At 60.2% G+C, this 16,732-nt stretch overlaps 2 protein-coding genes across 2 annotated transcripts; both read right to left on the bottom strand.

Annotated features, from left to right (window-relative positions):
- Positions 1 to 453: 453 nt before the first annotated feature.
- On the bottom strand, positions 454 to 3,486 carry REEP4 (receptor accessory protein 4). Its single transcript, XM_040971271.1, has 8 exons — positions 3,234 to 3,486; positions 2,366 to 2,438; positions 2,065 to 2,141; positions 1,838 to 1,958; positions 1,570 to 1,683; positions 1,240 to 1,375; positions 982 to 1,139; positions 454 to 874 (listed from the first exon to the last, which is right to left on the bottom strand). Exons 1-8 carry the CDS (start codon positions 3,263 to 3,265, stop codon positions 809 to 811), a joined length of 777 nt encoding a protein of 258 aa, XP_040827205.1. The 5' UTR covers positions 3,266 to 3,486; the 3' UTR covers positions 454 to 808.
- A 5,469-nt stretch (positions 3,487 to 8,955) lies between these two features.
- LGI3 (leucine rich repeat LGI family member 3) lies at positions 8,956 to 13,636 on the bottom strand. The gene is made up of 8 exons (XM_040971372.1): positions 13,428 to 13,636; positions 12,653 to 12,724; positions 11,921 to 11,992; positions 11,626 to 11,697; positions 11,034 to 11,105; positions 10,399 to 10,568; positions 10,094 to 10,258; positions 8,956 to 9,777 (listed from the first exon to the last, which is right to left on the bottom strand). Exons 1-8 carry the CDS (start codon positions 13,634 to 13,636, stop codon positions 8,960 to 8,962), a joined length of 1,650 nt encoding a protein of 549 aa, XP_040827306.1. The 3' UTR covers positions 8,956 to 8,959.
- Between the last annotated feature and the right edge of the window lie 3,096 nt (positions 13,637 to 16,732).

Raw genomic sequence — 16,732 nt, 5'->3', positions numbered from 1 at the left:
AGGGCAGGGAGGAGGAGGCGGTACAGGGGAGGCTTTGCGGATGGCACAGGCTGAGGACCAGTGACCACAAGTGGCAGGGAGGGCCAATGGAGGCCACGCCGGATTCTGCATGGTTCCTGCGGCCAGCCAGCCAGCCAGCCAGCCAACAGCAGCCGGCTTCCCAGGGCGGCGGCTCTGGCCAGCCTCCCAGCACCGCCCTCCTTGACCTGGAAGCTGAGGGCAGACGAGATCCCGGCAGCTGCTACCCTCTTGTGGCCATGGTTGGGAAGGCGCAGCTAGTAGCCAGGAGTTGCTTGGGGACTGCAGCCCCAACCCCTCATCCTGTGTGTCCTTAATGTTTCGGGGAGCTAGGCCCCGTAGCAGGCTGTCCACCCTCATCCTAAACCCCTAAGGCACTCCACTTAATGTCGCGTGTGACAGGAAGTGTGGGAGACCCATGGGGACACCGCGTAAGGTTTTTATGTCATTTATTTTATCAAAACATCCACCAGCTGAACCTCTCTCACCAACTCAAGTCACACAGCCAGGACACCCATGCATGCACACACACGCCAGGCCTCGGAAGGCATGCACACAGCTTGGGGGCGGGAGGAACTTTGGGACCCACTCCTCGTGGGCAGAGGCAATAAATAAGGCCCCGGGGTGGGCTTGCTTTGGTACACAGTGGGTGCGTCCAGACGCAGGGTCCCCCTGCAGTCAGCAGATGCCGCCAGCTCAGGAGCAGCAGGAGTAGGGCCCAGGGTGCAGGCAGCTTCGAGTGTGCCCTCTGGAAAGGCACAAGGGAAGACCAGGCCAGCCTCCACAGACCCTAGCTGGCCACGTCTGAGGGCAGCGTTTTTTTCCTCGTGCGGACCTTCAGGGAGCGGGAGGTGCCCTGGGCAGGGGGGAGGAGAGAGACAGAACAGGTGCACGGTGAGAGGTGTGGGCGGGGAGGGCTGGCAGAGCCCCCCGCCACCTTCCTGAGCCCTGTCCTCCACCCACCTCTCGCAGGGGCGGCTTTCTTTTGATGCTGCGCAGGCTCTGGCTGCGACTCAGCGGCTTCTCCCGGGGCCGGGCAGGTGGTTTGGAGGCGACCTCCGTGTCCGACCAGCACTCATCATCATTGGTGTCGCTGTCCTGCAGGCCCCCAGCCCGGTACCCTACAGGGAGAGGAGGCCGGAGCGGAAGCAGGAAACACACGTTTACACTTGGTTCCGTTTTTGTCTGGGGCGGGCAGCATCTCTCTCCGCGGCCACTCACCGATGGGTGGCCGCCTGCTGGGGACCTGGTCCTCGAGGTAGAGGGGGTCCTGATAGCTGGGAGCAGGGTCGTCGGGGATGGAGCGCAGATCCTGCATGGAGAAGCTTCGCAGGCGGCCCGCCAGGGCACCCTGGCTCTGTAGGGAGTCGGGGGTCTCTAGGTCAGGGTCCAGGGCTGACCTTCAGCAGCTCCCAACTAGAAGTGGCCAGGGCAGTTCTCCGGCCCTGGGTCCTCTTAATACCCAGCGAGCAGAGAGGGCAGTGAGGCTGCAGGTACCACCCCACGCTTCCACTGGCCCAAAAGGTGCTGCCTGGCTGGGGGGGGGGGCACCTTGGTGGCGGCCTGCACGGCGGCCGAGGCGGCAATGTTGAGGCCCCGTTTCCCGAAGCTGAGCACCGTCTCATAGCTGCGCTCCTTGGCCTGCACGATGTAGGTGTCGATCTCCTGGGGACCCGGAAGGAGGAGGAGAAAGAAGAAGAAGAAGGGGAGGGAGGCGGCTTGGGTACACAGGCCTGACTTCTGCAGACAGCCACGCCTCCCGCCTGGCACACCCCCTTTCCAGGATACCCCTCCATCCTTCCCAGGGGGTGGGGAGTACCTTTTCATGGCGAGAGAGGGACGGATGTACAAACTTGCGGTACAGCAGGCTGGCCCCCTTGGTGTACGGTGACAGCAGCCACAGTACAAAGGCCATCTTGATCTCGTAGTAGAACGGGAACCTGGTGGGAGCACAGGGCGGCAGCAGGTGAGCGGGGGGCTGTTGGGAAGGAGACCCCTGCAGAGTGTAGGCCACCTCCACCCCCCACCGGTGCCCTGTGCTCAGACCAGGACACGAAGACGTCCGTGACAGTCTCTGTCGCCATGAAGAGTGCAAAGACGATCCAGTACATCATCCAGCGGACCTGCAGGTGCAAGGGTCAGTGAGGTGAGCGGGCGGCCGGGCGCAGAGAGCCCTCTGGGGCCAGTCCTGTCCTGCTGCGTGGCTGTCCTTCCCAGCCTGCTTTGACCCCTCTGTGGGGGACAGGGGGCTTCTGCCCCTGCAGCAGGGGGAGCGGGCAGCCAGTCAGACCGTACCTTGCCCTCCCATCCCACTCCCAAGTCATCCCTGTTCCATCCCGACATTTACATATTCCCGGATGTTCTTGGTCTTCACCGCTTTGTAGGAGGCATAAGCCGGGTACAGCATCCCAAACACTAGCCTGGAAGAGAAGCCCCCCGCGGGGAGGGGGAGGGGTTTCACACTGCACCCCTCCCCTTCCTTGCACCGGCGCTGCCAGGTGGCTGCCTCCCTCCTGGAGGGGGTGGGGGCGGCTGCCAGCGAGGTGCCAATGCCGGCCCTGTTTTTCCCGCTTGGCCCGTTGGCTTGCACAACCCGGGGTGCCTGAGTCAGTGCCCCGGAGGCCACCTCTCCGCCCCGCTGTTTACAAACAGCCCCTGCCTGCCCAGGCAGGTCTGCACCAGCAGCCCATGGGGGCACGGATGGAGCCAGGACCCAGCTGCTCAAACAGGTGCTCCAAGCTCACCCACGACCGACTGGGCTGTCCCCGCCCACTAGCAGGGCGACCAGGGACTGCCGTGAGCCGGGGAGGGGGATTGTCTGAGGATTCCAAGGAGGGAGGCTGGGGCCAGGGGACTGGGGCGAATCATGTGACTATTCACGTGGACGCAGACACCTGCGCTCCACCCACAACGTGCCCTATCGCCTGGTGCTTTGCCCAGACTCAGTGCTGGCCCCTGTGGCCTTAGTCCCACGCCACCTGCCCCGCAGTGCGGCCTGGCCCGGGTGGGCAGGGGGTGGCGCTGGTGGCCCAGGGAGGTGGTCAGGTGGAGGGGGCCGAGCGTCCGCCCGCAGCCCCACAGGTCCGTTACCCAGGCGTTGCGCGCCCGAGGAGGGGGTGGGGGGTGTGAGGGCGTAACCCCCGGCCCTGCAGCTCCCACCGCAGTTGGTCCTCGGGGGCACCCGGAAAGGGAGTCCGGAGAGCGGCCATACTTACACCACCAAGCGACAGATCATCCAGGACACCATTGTGGGGACGAAGGGGGAAGACCCCTCCCCAACCCAGGAGGGAGTCCGCAGTCCAGCAACTCGGCCTGTGCGACGCAGGGGAAGCCGGATCGCGATCGCTCGGCCGGGACGTTGACCCCGGGGGCCGGGAAGCCGCCTCCGGGAGCCCGGGGACGGTGGGCGCGCCCCTCCGTCCGCCGCCCGGGTGAACGCGGCCTCGGCTGGAGACGCCGGCGCGCTTCCTCGTGGGGCTGGAGCGGGCGGCCGCCTGCGCTGCGCTCCCGCGGGTGGCCGCGGTCCGGTGCACCGGCCACCAGCGGCCCGGGGCTGCGGGGCGGGGTTTACGACTCAACTTGAAAGTTGCACGGAACTGAGAGCTGCCCAACCCCGGGGCTCGCGCGGCCGGCGCAGGCGCGGGGCGGGCCGGGAGCGGGCGTGGGGGCCGGCCTCTTAAAGGGGCGCAGCGCCCTGAGGAACTCGCGAGGGGCGTCCGTGGCACGGGTGAGGGCGAGTGGAAGCCTGGGCAGAAAGCAACCTTCCTTTTCGCCTCGGTTTTGCCATCCCCGCTCTCTGTGAAATGGAAACGGCTTTGGCACGCCGTGAGTGTGCGCGCGCGCGCGCGCGCGCGCGCGCGCGTGTGGCGGGGGGAGGGTCCCCGGCGAGCACCGGACACGTGGTGGGCAGGTGGGTGGCTGGGTTAGTCTGAGCGGCTATAACGGAAGTTTATCCTGTTGTGTCCAGGCAAGAACACAACTAGCTGCCCCAGGAACTAAGAAGCAGCAGGAAGCCCCCGTTTTGTAGGATGTTTGTGTGTGTTCTTTATAAAGATATGAGTCGGGTTAGCCACGGTTACCTGTGGTTACAAGGGCTAAGCTACCTTCTTAGCCCTGGTTAGGGGGTCGGAGCTGCTCTGTTTCCCATTCAGCGCCCTGGGATACCTGGGGTCCCCAACCCTAGTCCCTAGCTCCGGCACTCATGTGGGAGATCCAATTAGAGTTCCACACTTGTGGCCTACACTCCTCTGCCTGCACCTCGGGGTGCCATTTAAGAGGCTGAACCCCCATATGGAAGAGCTCTGCTTTATTCCCAAAATGGCAACGGCTGGAGCCGGGTCAGTCCAAAGCCAGGATTCAGGAACTTCCTCTGGGTCTCCCATATGGGTGCGGGAGCCCAAGGGCTTGAGCCATCCTCGACTGCTTTCCCAGGCCGCTGCAGGAAGCTAGGTTGGAAGTGGGGCAGCCAGAACTGGAATAGCGTGCACATTGAGGACTCATCTGCTACAGCCAAGTGCCTGCCCATGCATGGATTTCTTAGAAAGTTTTATTCAAGAGAAGGCATGACACGGCCAACCCCATCTGCTAGTTCACTCCTCAGATGTCCACAATGACCAGGGCCGGACCAGCTCACACCTCCCAGCTGGGAACTGAGTCCAGGTCTTCGGTGTGGGTGGCGGCAACCCCGGTGACGTTGGCAGGTATCTGCCACCTGCTAGGATGTGCAAGGAGCTGGCAGCAGAAGCCAGAGCTAGACTGAATAGTTTAGTTCACAGCCATACCAAATGCCTGTACTGGGCTTGGCTCATAATTCCATTTTCCATGTCCCCCTTTTTTTAAATTTTAGAGGGTTTTTTTTTTTAAAGATTTTATCCATTTTCATTGGAAAGGCAGATCCACAGAGAGAAGGAGAAACAAAGAGAAAGATCCTTCTTCCACGGGTCCACTCCCCAAGTAGCCATGGCCAGAACCGAGCCCATCTGAAGTCAGGAGCCACCCCTCCACCCCCTTGCAGGTGCAGGGCCCCAAGGCTTTGGGCCATCCTCCACTGCCCGCCCAAGCCACAGCCAGAGAACTGGATGGGAGCTGGAGTAGCCAAGACACAAACTGGTGCCCACAGGGAACCCTGGCACATGCAAGGCAAAGATTTAGCCACTAGGTGACTGAGCTAGGCTCCTAAATTTTAGTTTTTAAGAAATGTTTTCATTTTATTTGAAAGGAAGAAAAACAGGGAAAAAAAAAGAAGATCTTGCATCTACTGGCTCATTTCCACCAGATGTCCACAACAACCATGGCCTGGCCAAGCTACAAGCAAGAATTAGACACTTGTGACGCCATCTGCTCGGTTGCTGCCTCTGACAATGGGGAGAAGCCTGTCCCCTCCCCACCCCACCGCAGGTGCTCGGGCAGGGGTGGGGTGGGAGCGAAGCTGTTTGGGACCTGAGGACTTTTTATTAGAGCCCTAGTTAACACCCACCATCTGCAGAGGGCGATGGGAGCCTGGCGGAGGAGGCTTCTCGGGGGAGAAATAACATGGTGATTATGTGGTCTTAATTATTATTATCAACAGTGTGATGGTATTGCTGGGTGTGAGAGTGGGCAGTGAAACCAGCCCCCAGGGGAAATTGAGTCTCCCCGTCCTTGCCCCCCCTAAGCCTGCGCTGAAGGCATGGAGGAAGGTCCAAGGGGTGCGGGGGAGGGAGGGAGGGTCCTAGCCACAGAGGGGGTGTCTCAGTGTGTCCTGTGGGAAGAGGCTTTGTCGCTGGCAGGTGCGCCAGCTCAAAGGTGTGGAATGTTGGCTGTGCGCTGGAGCCTCGAGCCTCGTACCCTTGACCTGAGCTTCACAGCCTTGACACCCTTGGCTTGCATGTGTCCCCTCTCGCTGAGCCCTGGCTGGCCAGTTGTAGTGGTGTCTCACGCAAGAGGCCCACTGCCCCTGTCTGTCTGCACGGTCCAGGGTGTGAGGTCGGCCTGTGACCATCGCCCCTGGGACTCTTTGTGGCTTGGTGTGGACCATGCGTCTTATTTGGTCGTGAGCTGTTGACACAGTGGCTGCGTTCCACGGGGTTGCTGTCTGGACACAGGGACAAGCCTTAGGGCAGGTGACCAGGCAGGCCGTGCCCACTCTGGGCATCGGAGGCGGGGCGGACAGAGAAGAACAGCATCTCCGCACCCCTGTTCTTGCTCATGGATGGCAACCTCTGCCACGTACAGAACCTGGGCCTAGTTCCCACTTTAACGAGCAGAAGAGGAAGACATGGCCACCTGCTGCCCACAAGGAGGGTCACACACAGGCCGGCCGGCGGCCTAGGCTGCAGGGAAGATGCGAGACCCTCTAAAACTGAGCTCGTGGGCCAACTTCCACTGCTGTCCCAGGGAGCTGGATCGGAATCGGAACCAGGGCCAGGGACTCCACATGAAATGCCGGCATTGCTGCCGCAGCCCCATCTGTTATGCCACAGCACCTGCTTTCACAGATACACTATTGTTTTGTTTTGTTAAGATTTATTTATTTTTGGGCCCGGTGCGGTAGCCTAGCAGATAAAGTCCTTGCTTTGCACGCACTAGGATTCCATATGGGCGCCGGTTCTAATCCCGGCAGCCCTGCTTCCTGTCCAGCTCCCTGCTTGTGGCCTGGGAAAGCAGCAAAGAATGGCCCAAAGCCTTGGGACCCTGCACCTGCGTCAGAGGCCTAGAGAGGCTCTGGGCTCCTGGCATTGGATCAGCACAGCTCCAGCCATTGTGGCCACTTGGGGAATGAATCAACGAACAGAAGATCTTCCTCTCTGTCTCTCCTTCTCTCGTATATCTGACTTTTTAAAAAAAGATTTAATTATTCTTATTAGAAAGGCAGATTTATAGAGAGAAGGAAAGACAGGAAGAAAGATCTTCCATTTGCTGGTTCACTCCCCCAAGTAGCTGCAACAGCCAGAGCTGAGCCAATCCAGAGCCAGGAGCTTCTTCCAGGTCTCCTACATGGATGCAGGGTCATTCGGCTTTGGGCCATCCTCGACTGCAGCACCCTGAGCAGAACTGTCCCTTTGCTCCAGTCCTTGTGGTGGATGGACAGGGACCAGAGCAGAGTCCCCACGCTGTCACCCAGTGCATGTGTGTTTTCCCTGAGACCCCTTCCCAGGCACAGACACGATTCATACAGGATGGGGGGCCCGGCACAATGGCTCAGTGGCTAAATCCTTGCTTTGCATACTCCAGGTCTTGCATTCAGTGGTTCACTCCCGCAGATGGCTGTGGCTGGAGCTGAGCCGATCTGAAGCTAGGAAGCAAGAGGTTCCTCTGGAACGCCCACATGTGCCAGATGGGCTGGGGGACCAAGCTGGGCCCTGAGACACAACCCCTGCCCAGAAGCCCCACCCAGCCTATGATTGACAGCCTGCAGACAGCGAGGGCAGGCTGAGACAAGAAGAGCCTGCCCGGTTGGCCTTGGCTGTCCTGATCGGACGTGACCTCGTACAACAGACTCAGATGACAGGGACGTCTCCAGGGACACTGCGGTGATGGCGGGAGGGGAACAGGAGAGAGAGTGAGTCAGCCCCAGGTGTCACACGGTCTCAGCACCTGAGCGCCATGTCTGTGAACTCCCAACCCCATCACCAGCCAGCCTTGGTGACTGGAGGAGTGGGGGCGCCCTCTCCCCCAAAAAGGGAAGGAAGCCAGGAGGAGGAGGGGGGCCTGGAAGCTAGGGCTGGCCCCCTGTGTGCAGCTGGAGGACGCCTGAAAGCCAGGAAGGGGGTGGAGCTTTTTATTGAAAGCAGGTGAGTCACAGCATTGCCGCTCCCCCACCCCACACCAGTGGCTCTGGGTATCCTGCCCGCGGAGCCCCCCTGCTGCTCCTTCTGGTCCAGGTTCTCATCCCAGGGCAGTGCACCCCAACCCTCGGCAGGGGGCAGCAGACGCCCGGCTCCCACGCCCCATCCACAGGCTCCTGGCAGGGCTGGGTGTATCTTTGGCCTTGAACCAAGCTGTGGCCCCAGACACACTGCAGCCAGACCCCCTTCCCCTGCACCTGCGCAGGTGGCTCAGGGGCTTGCAAGTTACCCAAGGAGCCATCACAGCTCGGGGTCCTCGTCCCAGAGATGAGGTGGCCTGATCGGGGTGGGGCTGGGAGGACAAGGCTGTAGTGTGAGCCTGAGGAGGAAGGAAACGTACGCAGGGTGTTTTTGTTTTGTTTTTTGTTTTTTTTCCAGATGGGGTCAAGTCCATGGTGGGCTGGGGCTCAGGGTCATAGCCAGTAGCTCCAGGGGTAACAAGGAGAGACAGACCGATGTCTTGGCTAATCACTGTGCCAATTATTGCTTTTGAGCCAGGGGGCTTTGCTCCCAGGAGTGGGGAGGGGAAGCACAAGCTGGCACCGCCCTTGCCATCCTGAGCAGCAGCAGGGCTGAGCTCCATGGGCAGCAGCAGACCTGCACACGTGCGCCGACCTGTGGAGACGGTGCACGGGCCAGCATGTGGGAGTGTGTCGGCGACTACGTATGTGGGAATAAGCGGGGCAGAGCCCTGTGAGTGTGTCTAGAAGCGTGACCCAGGCGGCTGGGGGCTGCCACGTGGAGCTGAGTAGGTGAGCCACACCGAAGCACCAATAGGAAAGGCTACCCTGTCCCCGCCCAGTGCATCTCCCCAGCCCCCTTACAGCTCCTGTGCGCGGTGGTGGGGACAGGAAGCAGGAAGGGAAGGGAACCAGGAGGAGCCAGCAGGTGTAGGGGGAGGGGCCACAGGCGGCCCATCTCCGGGAGTGTGCACGCACTGGGGTTTGGGCTGTGCCCGGGGTACGTGTGTGAAAGCATCGTGTTGATTGCAGGATGGTGAGTGCTGCCTCAGGGCCAGTCCTCGTGTGCGCGCGCGCGTTGAGGGCACAGATGTAGTAGCTACGCAATATCTCCAGCACCTGGGATGCACCTGCCAGTTCTCTTTTCCCACCCCATTAGGCACTGAGATCCACCACCACGTGTCGGTACACCAGCGTCTGCCCCTTGAAGCTGGGGGCCAGGAGCAACTGGGCATCTCCAGCGGGCATATAACAGAAGGCCCTGGGGGCCTGCACAGCAAGCTCCTGGAAACGTACAAATTTCTGCCGCCCCTCATCCCACTGGTAGACCTGGGTGAAGGAGAAGTCACTGCCCAGCGCCAGGTAGCGGCGGCCGCCCACCAGGAAGGGCTGCAAAGCCAGCGAGCCCCGGGAGGGCAGGGCCTGAACTTCAGAGAAGCGAGGGCCTTCCCAGCGCAGGATCTTGGAGTCTCCGATGTAGCGGCTGAGACACAGGTAGCTGTCGCGGCCCGCACGGAAGTGCTTCACGGCCTGGGCGTCGGGCACCTGGCTCACCTCCCCCTGGACCACAAACTGTTTCTGGTTGCGGCTCCACTGGTAGATGACAGGCGCCTGGGAGCTGCTGGACACGATGAGCCGCGGCTTGCCCTCACCATCCACAAACTCCAAGTCCGTGTCCCGGTGCCAGGGGTGCAGGGCCTGGTGGGAGTAGAAGCCATTCTGGTGCCAGCGGTAGAGGCTGGTGGCGCCCGCCTTGGAGCTGTCGGCCACGGCGAAGTACCAGTCGCCGTCGATGCGGAAGGCCTCTAGGTCGTTGGGCTTGCGCACGCGCTGGGGGTCGATGTCCTGCAGCTTCGTGAAGCGCGTAGTGTTGGGGTCCCAGTGGTAGATGTAGGAGCCGCCAAACAGCTGGGCCACCACCATGTACAGCTGGCCGTCCACCACCATCGGTTTGCAGTGCACAGCCGATGGGGCTGCGGGGACAGCGGACAGAGAGGCAGGCGTGGTCAGAGTAGCTGGCAGCTGTCCCACCCCGTGAGAGAAGGAAAACGGGTCCCCTCCAATGCTGGGCTCTGCACCTGCTCAGCACCACTCAATCAAACTCATAACTTTCTATCTCACACCCAATCATCTTTCTGAGCGTCATCCTAGCTCCGCCCCTGCCTCCCAGGAGGCGGGGCCAAATGTAAACCTCCACTGAACTCAGAACAGCAGAACCAGGCTCACTCACCACCCCTCACTGACTACCACCCCTACCAAGCTAGGGTCAACACAGCCACATCAAGGTACCTGGGATCCTGTCGTAGTCTCGAAGCTGCCTTTCAACATAGTCCCACTTGAGGACAGTGCAAGCGCTGGCACCTGGCTGGGCCAGGGCCACATAGAGGTCGCTGGAGTAAAGGAAGGGCTCGGCCGAGACGGCGGGGAAGGACAGGGTCTGATACAACACGAAATCTGTAGAGACCAGGAGGAGAGGTGCCTGGGGTGGGTGCCCCCAAAGATTGGGGAAGGTGGGGGAGGGAGGAGCCTGCTGGGGGGCAGTTTCCAGGTGAGCACAGGGGTGAGGGTGTCGGGAGCGACGGGGCTGCTCCTACCGGTGGTGATACAGTCAAACTCGCGCAACGGCAGGTCCTGCACCTTCTGCTCCTGGAAGCGGGGTGGGCTGGCGCAGTAAATGGGGGCCACGGTGGTATTGGTGTGTGCCAGCCACTCCACCAGCCACTTCACCTTGCAGTCGCAGTTCAGGGTGTTACCCCTCAGGTCCCTGGATGGGGAGAGGGAGACACAGCCCCACGGATAAAGCCTTGGCTTCTCTGTTTGTTTGTTCAAGAATCTTCCACGCAGTGCCCAACCGGCAGAATGGCACAGTGCACTGCCATTCCTGCAGAACATCCATGCACCCTCTGGCAGACTTCTTTTTCTCAACCAGATAAGGACCAAGGATTGTAGCTGTGCTGTGTCTTCCCTATAGAGTCAGCTCAGACCCGTGCTAGCAGCCACAGGCTTTGTAAACACACACACACACACACACACACACACACACGTCTTGTGTATGTGGAGATGGCCCAGGGATATCTTGGGAACCCCAACTTGAAAGACGGCTTACTTGATCCCAATGCCACTAAACAGCCCCACTGCAAGCCCCCCCTCCCTCATCAGGTCTTAGGGTCACTCCGCTTCTGACCCTCCCACCCCTCTCCTTCTGGGGGCTGCTGGACTCAGGCCTTACAGGTCGCTCAGGATGTCCAGGGGCCGAAAGATGTCTCTTGGGAGTGTTTGCAGGTTGTTGTTGGCCAGCGAACTGCAAGAGAGACCACCAAGGGAGGGCAGAACAAACTGGACAACTATCCCAACCAAGCAATGGCAGCAAACATCTGAGTGAATGGAGACGCTAGGGTCGACTACGCCAGGCAGTGGACAGTGCGAGGATTTCCTCATTCTTAGATCAGTGAGATCGACAGCATTTCAGAAGTATCAGAACCACTTAAGCAGAACCCTTGGAGCACGCTCCACACTGGGGATCCTGGGTTGATATGGGCACCCCATCCCTGGGTGGCTGTGTGTGGCTTCTCCCCTTATCTCCCCCCTTCCCCGAGATACAGGAAGAAGAAAAAGGAAATTTGGAAAAATACTGTCTCATCTATTTTCCCCCAACTCTTGATCCTTCCCACCCTGATCAACTGTGTAAACATCATAAAAAAAAATGAAAAAGAGAGAAAAAGAGACAGACCGCCCCCATCCTGGGTCACTGGATCACTCAGACATGGTGCCTGAGGCCAAGGCCACCCAACAGAGGCCCTTGGGGCCAAGCTGGCACTTACAGGTGTGTCAGAGATTTCAGTCCTCTGAAGGTGAACTTGGACAGGGCCCAGATGTCATTGTTTTCAATGAAGCTGTGGGGAGAGGAGTAGGAACCTCAGGGATCCCCCCCCCCCAATTCCTCCAGGAGCCTGGAGCAGAGATTTCACCCTGAGCCCCAGCCTGGGGTCCAACGCGTGTCCCTGAAGGGCTGTTGGCCCTGGGTTGGTACCATCTGCTGTGTGCCTACCAAGGGCAGAGGGCTCCCCCAGCCCCGTGCTCTCTGCTCCAGGCACCCCGCCCCTCCCTCCCACGCACAGGTACTGCAGGTGCGACAGTCCCGAGAAGGCGTTGTCTCCAATCAGCGTGAACTTGTTGGAGTTGAGTAACCTGGGGAAGACGGAGGTGGAATATCAGGCAGCTGCCAAGGACCTGTCCCAGGCCCCAAGCCTCAGCCTGCTGCTTCACCTCCTCAAACCGCCCCGCAGGGCAGGGGGTGGTACCCCAAGGCCTGGCTGGACAGACCCAGAGCATCCCCGCCCTCCCCAGGAGCTGGCAAGATCAGGCACACGCCTATTGCCAGGCTCCGCGCTTGCTCCTGAAGATGGGCAGGGGGCAAGTCTTTCCCATATATGTCTGGTGCTTCCTGTCTCTCCCACCCGTACCCCAAAAGAACCTCCTGCCTTCTCTCCCTTTCCACGGTCCCTGGGGTGGTGTGGGGAGAGGTGGTTGGGGGGGTGGTGGTGGCTATCTTTGAGATGCCCCCTCCCTCATCTCTGGCATGGCCCAAGCTATTGCATGGAACTCCCTAGGGTGCCCTGAGAAGCCCGCTCCATGCCCCACATGCCCCCTTCTGGGCTTGGGCACAGTCCAAGTTCTTGGCTCTTAGTCTCCAGCCCTGCCCTCACCCCTCCTGACAGGCTGCTCCACCCTCCACCTCCCTCTCCAACTGCCCCCCCCCCGCACACACCGGCCCTGGCTCGCTCCCCAGCCTATCCCCACCCCACCGCCCCTGCAGCTGCCTTCGGCCGGCTGGCTCTGTGTCCGTACAGGAATTGCAGCAGCGGTAGATGGGAGAAAGCTCCCTCCTGGATCTCGGAGAAGGCTGCGTTCACCAGGGTCCTGCGGCGGGGACATTGGAATCAGTACTGGGGTGGGGGGGAGATAGTCTGCAGGGTTGTGGGGGGCAGCTGAGGGCAGCGGCTTCTGTACTCACCAGCCCTGGCCTCTGCCTTTCCCCTTCCTCTGCCCTCCCGAGGCAAGGGACCCCCTGGAGGAGCATAACCCCCCAAAGGTGCTTCTGTTACTAGTACCCACAAAGTGCTGTCCGTCAAGGAGGGAGGAGCGACTGTCCAGCTCCCTAAGCCCCTCGAGCAAGGGGCTGTGGGGGGGTCTTGGAGGAGCTTGCTGCAAGCACCCACTGGCTGCCCTGAGCAGCTGGCTCCCATGCAGTGCTATGGAGAAGCACCCCTGCCCCCTCCCTGCCCGCCCTGCAGCCGGTTCTCCCTCCGACAAGGGGCCTTTCTTGGCCTTGGAGTGACATCACAGGCAGGGACCCAGAGGCTCATGTAAACACCCCAGTTTCACTACCAGGGGACATGGCCTGCCACACAGTAGGTCTCTGTAATGGTGGCCACCATGGGTCTGGGCCCCCTTCCCCTAGTCTTGGCCACTGCATCTGCCCCAATGCAGAACTAACTCCCTGTCAACCCCTAAGCGCTCCCACCCTCACCCAGGCACTGAAGACCAGGAAGATGGGGTTCCTGACTTCCTCTGGCACCCCTTCCCCCACCCCCACCCCTGCCCCAGCCAAGGGGACACTCACAGGGAGATGACCTCGGAGGGCAGGCTCCTGGGCACGGCCTTGGAGTCCACGCAGAAGGCTGTGTCCCTGGTGCAGGAGCAGCTGGGCGGGCAGGGGGGTGTCTTGGGGGGTCTCTTGGCACTGACTTGGATCATTAGGCACAGGCTCAGCACGGACAGCGCCAGCAGCCCCAGCGCTGCGTGGCCCTGTGGGGTCCGCAGCCGCACCATGCCGCTTGCAATCTGCAAGCACTCTCTCCTGCTGTCCCACCGTTCTCCCACGAGCAGGGCCACTCCAGGCAGCCAGCCTGCAGCCGCTGCCGCAGCTAGGGGCCCGCCTGCGGGCTGCGCGGAGCTGACTGCTTCTGCCTTCCCCCCCACTCCGGCCGCGCCGGCTGCAGTACCCGGGTCCCTTGCTCAGTCCTGCGCGCCGGCGCCAGCGGCTCGGGAAGGATGCGCGGGAGCCCGGAGCTGCAAGCTTCAGGGCTGACCGGGTGGGGTGGACGCTGACTGCAGCGTGGCGTGGTGGCGCCGGCGGCGGCGCGGACGCGCGCAGGGGCGGAGAGGGGCAGGCCCGGGGGCCTGGGAGTCGCCAGAGGACGTGGTAGTGGCGCCCTAGCCAAGGCTGCCGCAGCTGCTGGGTGCCCTTTTAGGCCAGCCCGTCTTTAGGCCATCTGCTTGTGCCTTGGCAGTCAGGGCGCGGTGCAGGCGTGTGCCCACGTGGCTCAGGCGTGACTGTGCACACCTGTGTCTGCGGGGTAGGTCTTGGCTGAGTCCAGGGCATGTTGTGAGTGCCATATGTATACCATGATTAGCTGGCTAGTTTATAAGCACGAGGGTGTGCACCCCGTTTGAGCGCACGCGTGTGTGTGTGTGTGGGGGGGTAGGTTACAAGGGAATTCACGCATCTCCACAGCTCCCCAACAGAACGGGTCTTTGTATCTGCCCAGATGAAGGGTGGGGATGTAGCACTTGGGGTTGCAGCGGGAATGCGTGGGATTCGGGAACATTCCTCACTACACAGCTACTAGTGGGGCTGGGGGTCGGAGTGGGGATGGGGTTAGGCTCCCTTGCACTCTAGTCCATTGTTTAAGAAATGAGAAATCTTGGGCCAGGCGCGGTGGCCTAGTGGCTAAATTCCTCACCTTGCATGCACTGGCATCCCATATGGGCACAGGTTCTAATCCCAACAGCCCCACTTCCCATCCAGCTCCCTGCTTGTGGCCTGGGAAAGCAGTGGAGGACAGGCCAAAACCTTGGGACCCTGCACCCGCGTGGGAAACCTGGAAGAGGGTCCTGACTTCAGATAGGCGCAGCCCTGGCTATTGCTGCCACTTGGGGAATGAATCAATGAACAGAAGATCTTCCTCTCTGTATATCTGACTTCCTAATAAAAACAAATCTTAAAAATTAAAAATGAGAAAACCTGAGCTGACCCATAGGGCACAGGAGCAATGCCTGCTGTCACAGCCGCTGGTCGTGACCTTGAGGGGTGGGTGGCGGGAGCCCCTTTCACAGAGAAGCAAAGTGAGGCTGTGGAGGTTTCGGCGGCAGCTGTCTTTTTCACACCAAGGTCTTCCGAGTGCAGGGCCCCCGGAGGCCCCAGGGAATCTTGATATGCTTCCGGGAAGTCCTTGAGGTCCAGCAATGGTCCTCTAAATGTTGAGAGGTTGTTTGTCCTTTCTGCCCAGGTGCCATCCCTGCAGGCCCCTGGAAATTTCCAGAAGCCACAGAATCTGTGTGTGTCTCCGTAAAAGTGTCCACCCAAAAGCACTCTTCAAGCCTTCTGTTTTGCTTTGTGTAAAAGAGTTCATTTGCATGTATAAATGTATGTGATGGATGATCTAGCGCAGACAGAATAGATTTATGGAGAACTTTTGTTTTTTAATATTTATTTTGATTGGAAAGGCAGATTCACAGAGAGAAGAAGAGACAGAACAATCTGGGTCCAGGGAGGTGGCCTAGCTGCTAAAGTCCTCACCTTGAACGCGCCAGGATCCCATATGGGCACCTGTTCTGATCCCAGCAGCTCTACTTCCCATCCAGCTCCCTGCTTGTGGCTGGGAAAGCAGTGGAGAAAGGCCCAAAGCTTTGGGACCCTGCACTGACATGGGAGACCTGGAAGAGGCTCCTGGCTCCTGACTTTGAATCGGCTCAGCTCCAGCCATTGTGGCTGCATGGGGATTGAGTCATCAGATGGAGGATCTTCCTCTCTGTCTCTTCTCCTCTCTGTGTATCTGACTTTCCAATGAAAATAAATAAACCTTTTTAAAAGAGAGAGAGAAAGATCTTCCATTTAATTTTTACTCCCCAAATGGCCACAACAGCCAGAGCTGAGCTGAGCTGAAGCCAGAAGCCAGGAGCTTCTTCTGGGTCTCCCACGTGGGTGCAGGGTTCCAAGGTCTTGAACCATTTCTGAGGGTGTAAGTAGGAAGCTGGATGGGAAGTGAAGCAGCTGGGATTAGAACCGGTGCCCATGTGGGATCCCGGTACCGCAAGCAGAGGCTTAACCACTATGTAAGCCTCTATTAGCGATCTTAAATAAATATTTTAAAATCCTTTGATAAATATTTAAGCAGTCAATATCCCTAACTAGAAACCCACAGAGAAACATCTTTGACACATGTTAGGGTTGCCAAAGGGGTTCTGGAACCAAAGCCTTGGAGAAAGCTGCTCTTTCCTGGATTACTACTGGGAGGAAGGGGCATGTCGGGGGCGGGAGCGAGGGAAGATGACAGTCCTGGGGGGCTCACAGGGCAAGGGGGCCCTGATGGAGTGGGGGGATAGCTTCGTGTGTGCCCAGTACTGCACTCTTCTAGTCTCAGCCCATGAGGCCAAGCCCTCTGGTTTCAGATGCATGCCCAGCTGGCCCCAGAAACTGGGGCTTCTCAGGCTTGGGCAGCAAGGGATGCCCCTGGCCCGGGAGGCCCAGTGGGCACTGCCCATCCAGCTGTTTGTGCAGCCCTCTCCACGCCAGCCCGGAGGGGAGGGAAGCAGCAGGCAGGCGGTGGTGGAGGCAGGGGTGAGGGCGGCTGGGGCAGCTGTGCAGCCGTCCCCGCCGTGCCCTGGCACAGCTCTGCCCAGCACACAAAGGAAAGAGTGAGTTGTGTCCCGTTGTCTGCAGCTGAGGGGCTGGGTTGGGGAGAGGAGGGCGGGGAGGACCAGGGGGGACACACACAGAAGGGGTGGCTATCGTGGGACTCTCTGTCCCACACACTTGCCGGGAGAACCCGGGGACAGGCCAAACAGAGCAGTCCGAGGGACTGTGCCTAGCCCGTGAGGGCAGCTCTAGGGGGTGGACACGATGACGTTAGGCATGCTGCCAAG

This window comes from Ochotona curzoniae, unplaced genomic scaffold (assembly GCF_017591425.1).
Source record: "Ochotona curzoniae isolate NIBS_2020 unplaced genomic scaffold, NIBS_Ocur_1.0 contig_21, whole genome shotgun sequence".
Classification (NCBI taxonomy): Eukaryota; Metazoa; Chordata; class Mammalia; order Lagomorpha; family Ochotonidae; genus Ochotona; species Ochotona curzoniae.
The sequence above is the reverse complement of the archived record's forward strand: the minus strand, read 5'-3'. Positions and strand labels throughout refer to the sequence as shown.

What these genes read in the sequence shown, in the direction of transcription:
- REEP4 (XM_040971271.1), bottom strand. Translation starts at nt 3,265, where the DNA reads ATGGTGTCCTGGATGATCTGTCGCTTGGTGGT. An exon ending in ACGGACGTCTTCGTGTCCTG is followed by an intron (nt 1,959 to 2,064) that starts GTCTGAGCACAG and finishes TGCTCCCACCAG; the next exon opens with GTTCCCGTTCTACTACGAGA. An exon ending in CCGTGCAGGCCGCCACCAAG is followed by an intron (nt 1,376 to 1,569) that starts GTGCCCCCCCCC and finishes GACTCCCTACAG; the next exon opens with AGCCAGGGTGCCCTGGCGGG.
- LGI3 (XM_040971372.1), bottom strand. Translation starts at nt 13,636, where the DNA reads ATGGTGCGGCTGCGGACCCCACAGGGCCACGCAGCGCTGGGGCTGCTG. An exon ending in CTGAAATCTCTGACACACCT is followed by an intron (nt 11,106 to 11,625) that starts GTAAGTGCCAGC and finishes TCTCTCTTGCAG; the next exon opens with TTCGCTGGCCAACAACAACC. An exon ending in CTGGACATCCTGAGCGACCT is followed by an intron (nt 10,569 to 11,033) that starts GTAAGGCCTGAG and finishes CTCCCCATCCAG; the next exon opens with GGACCTGAGGGGTAACACCC.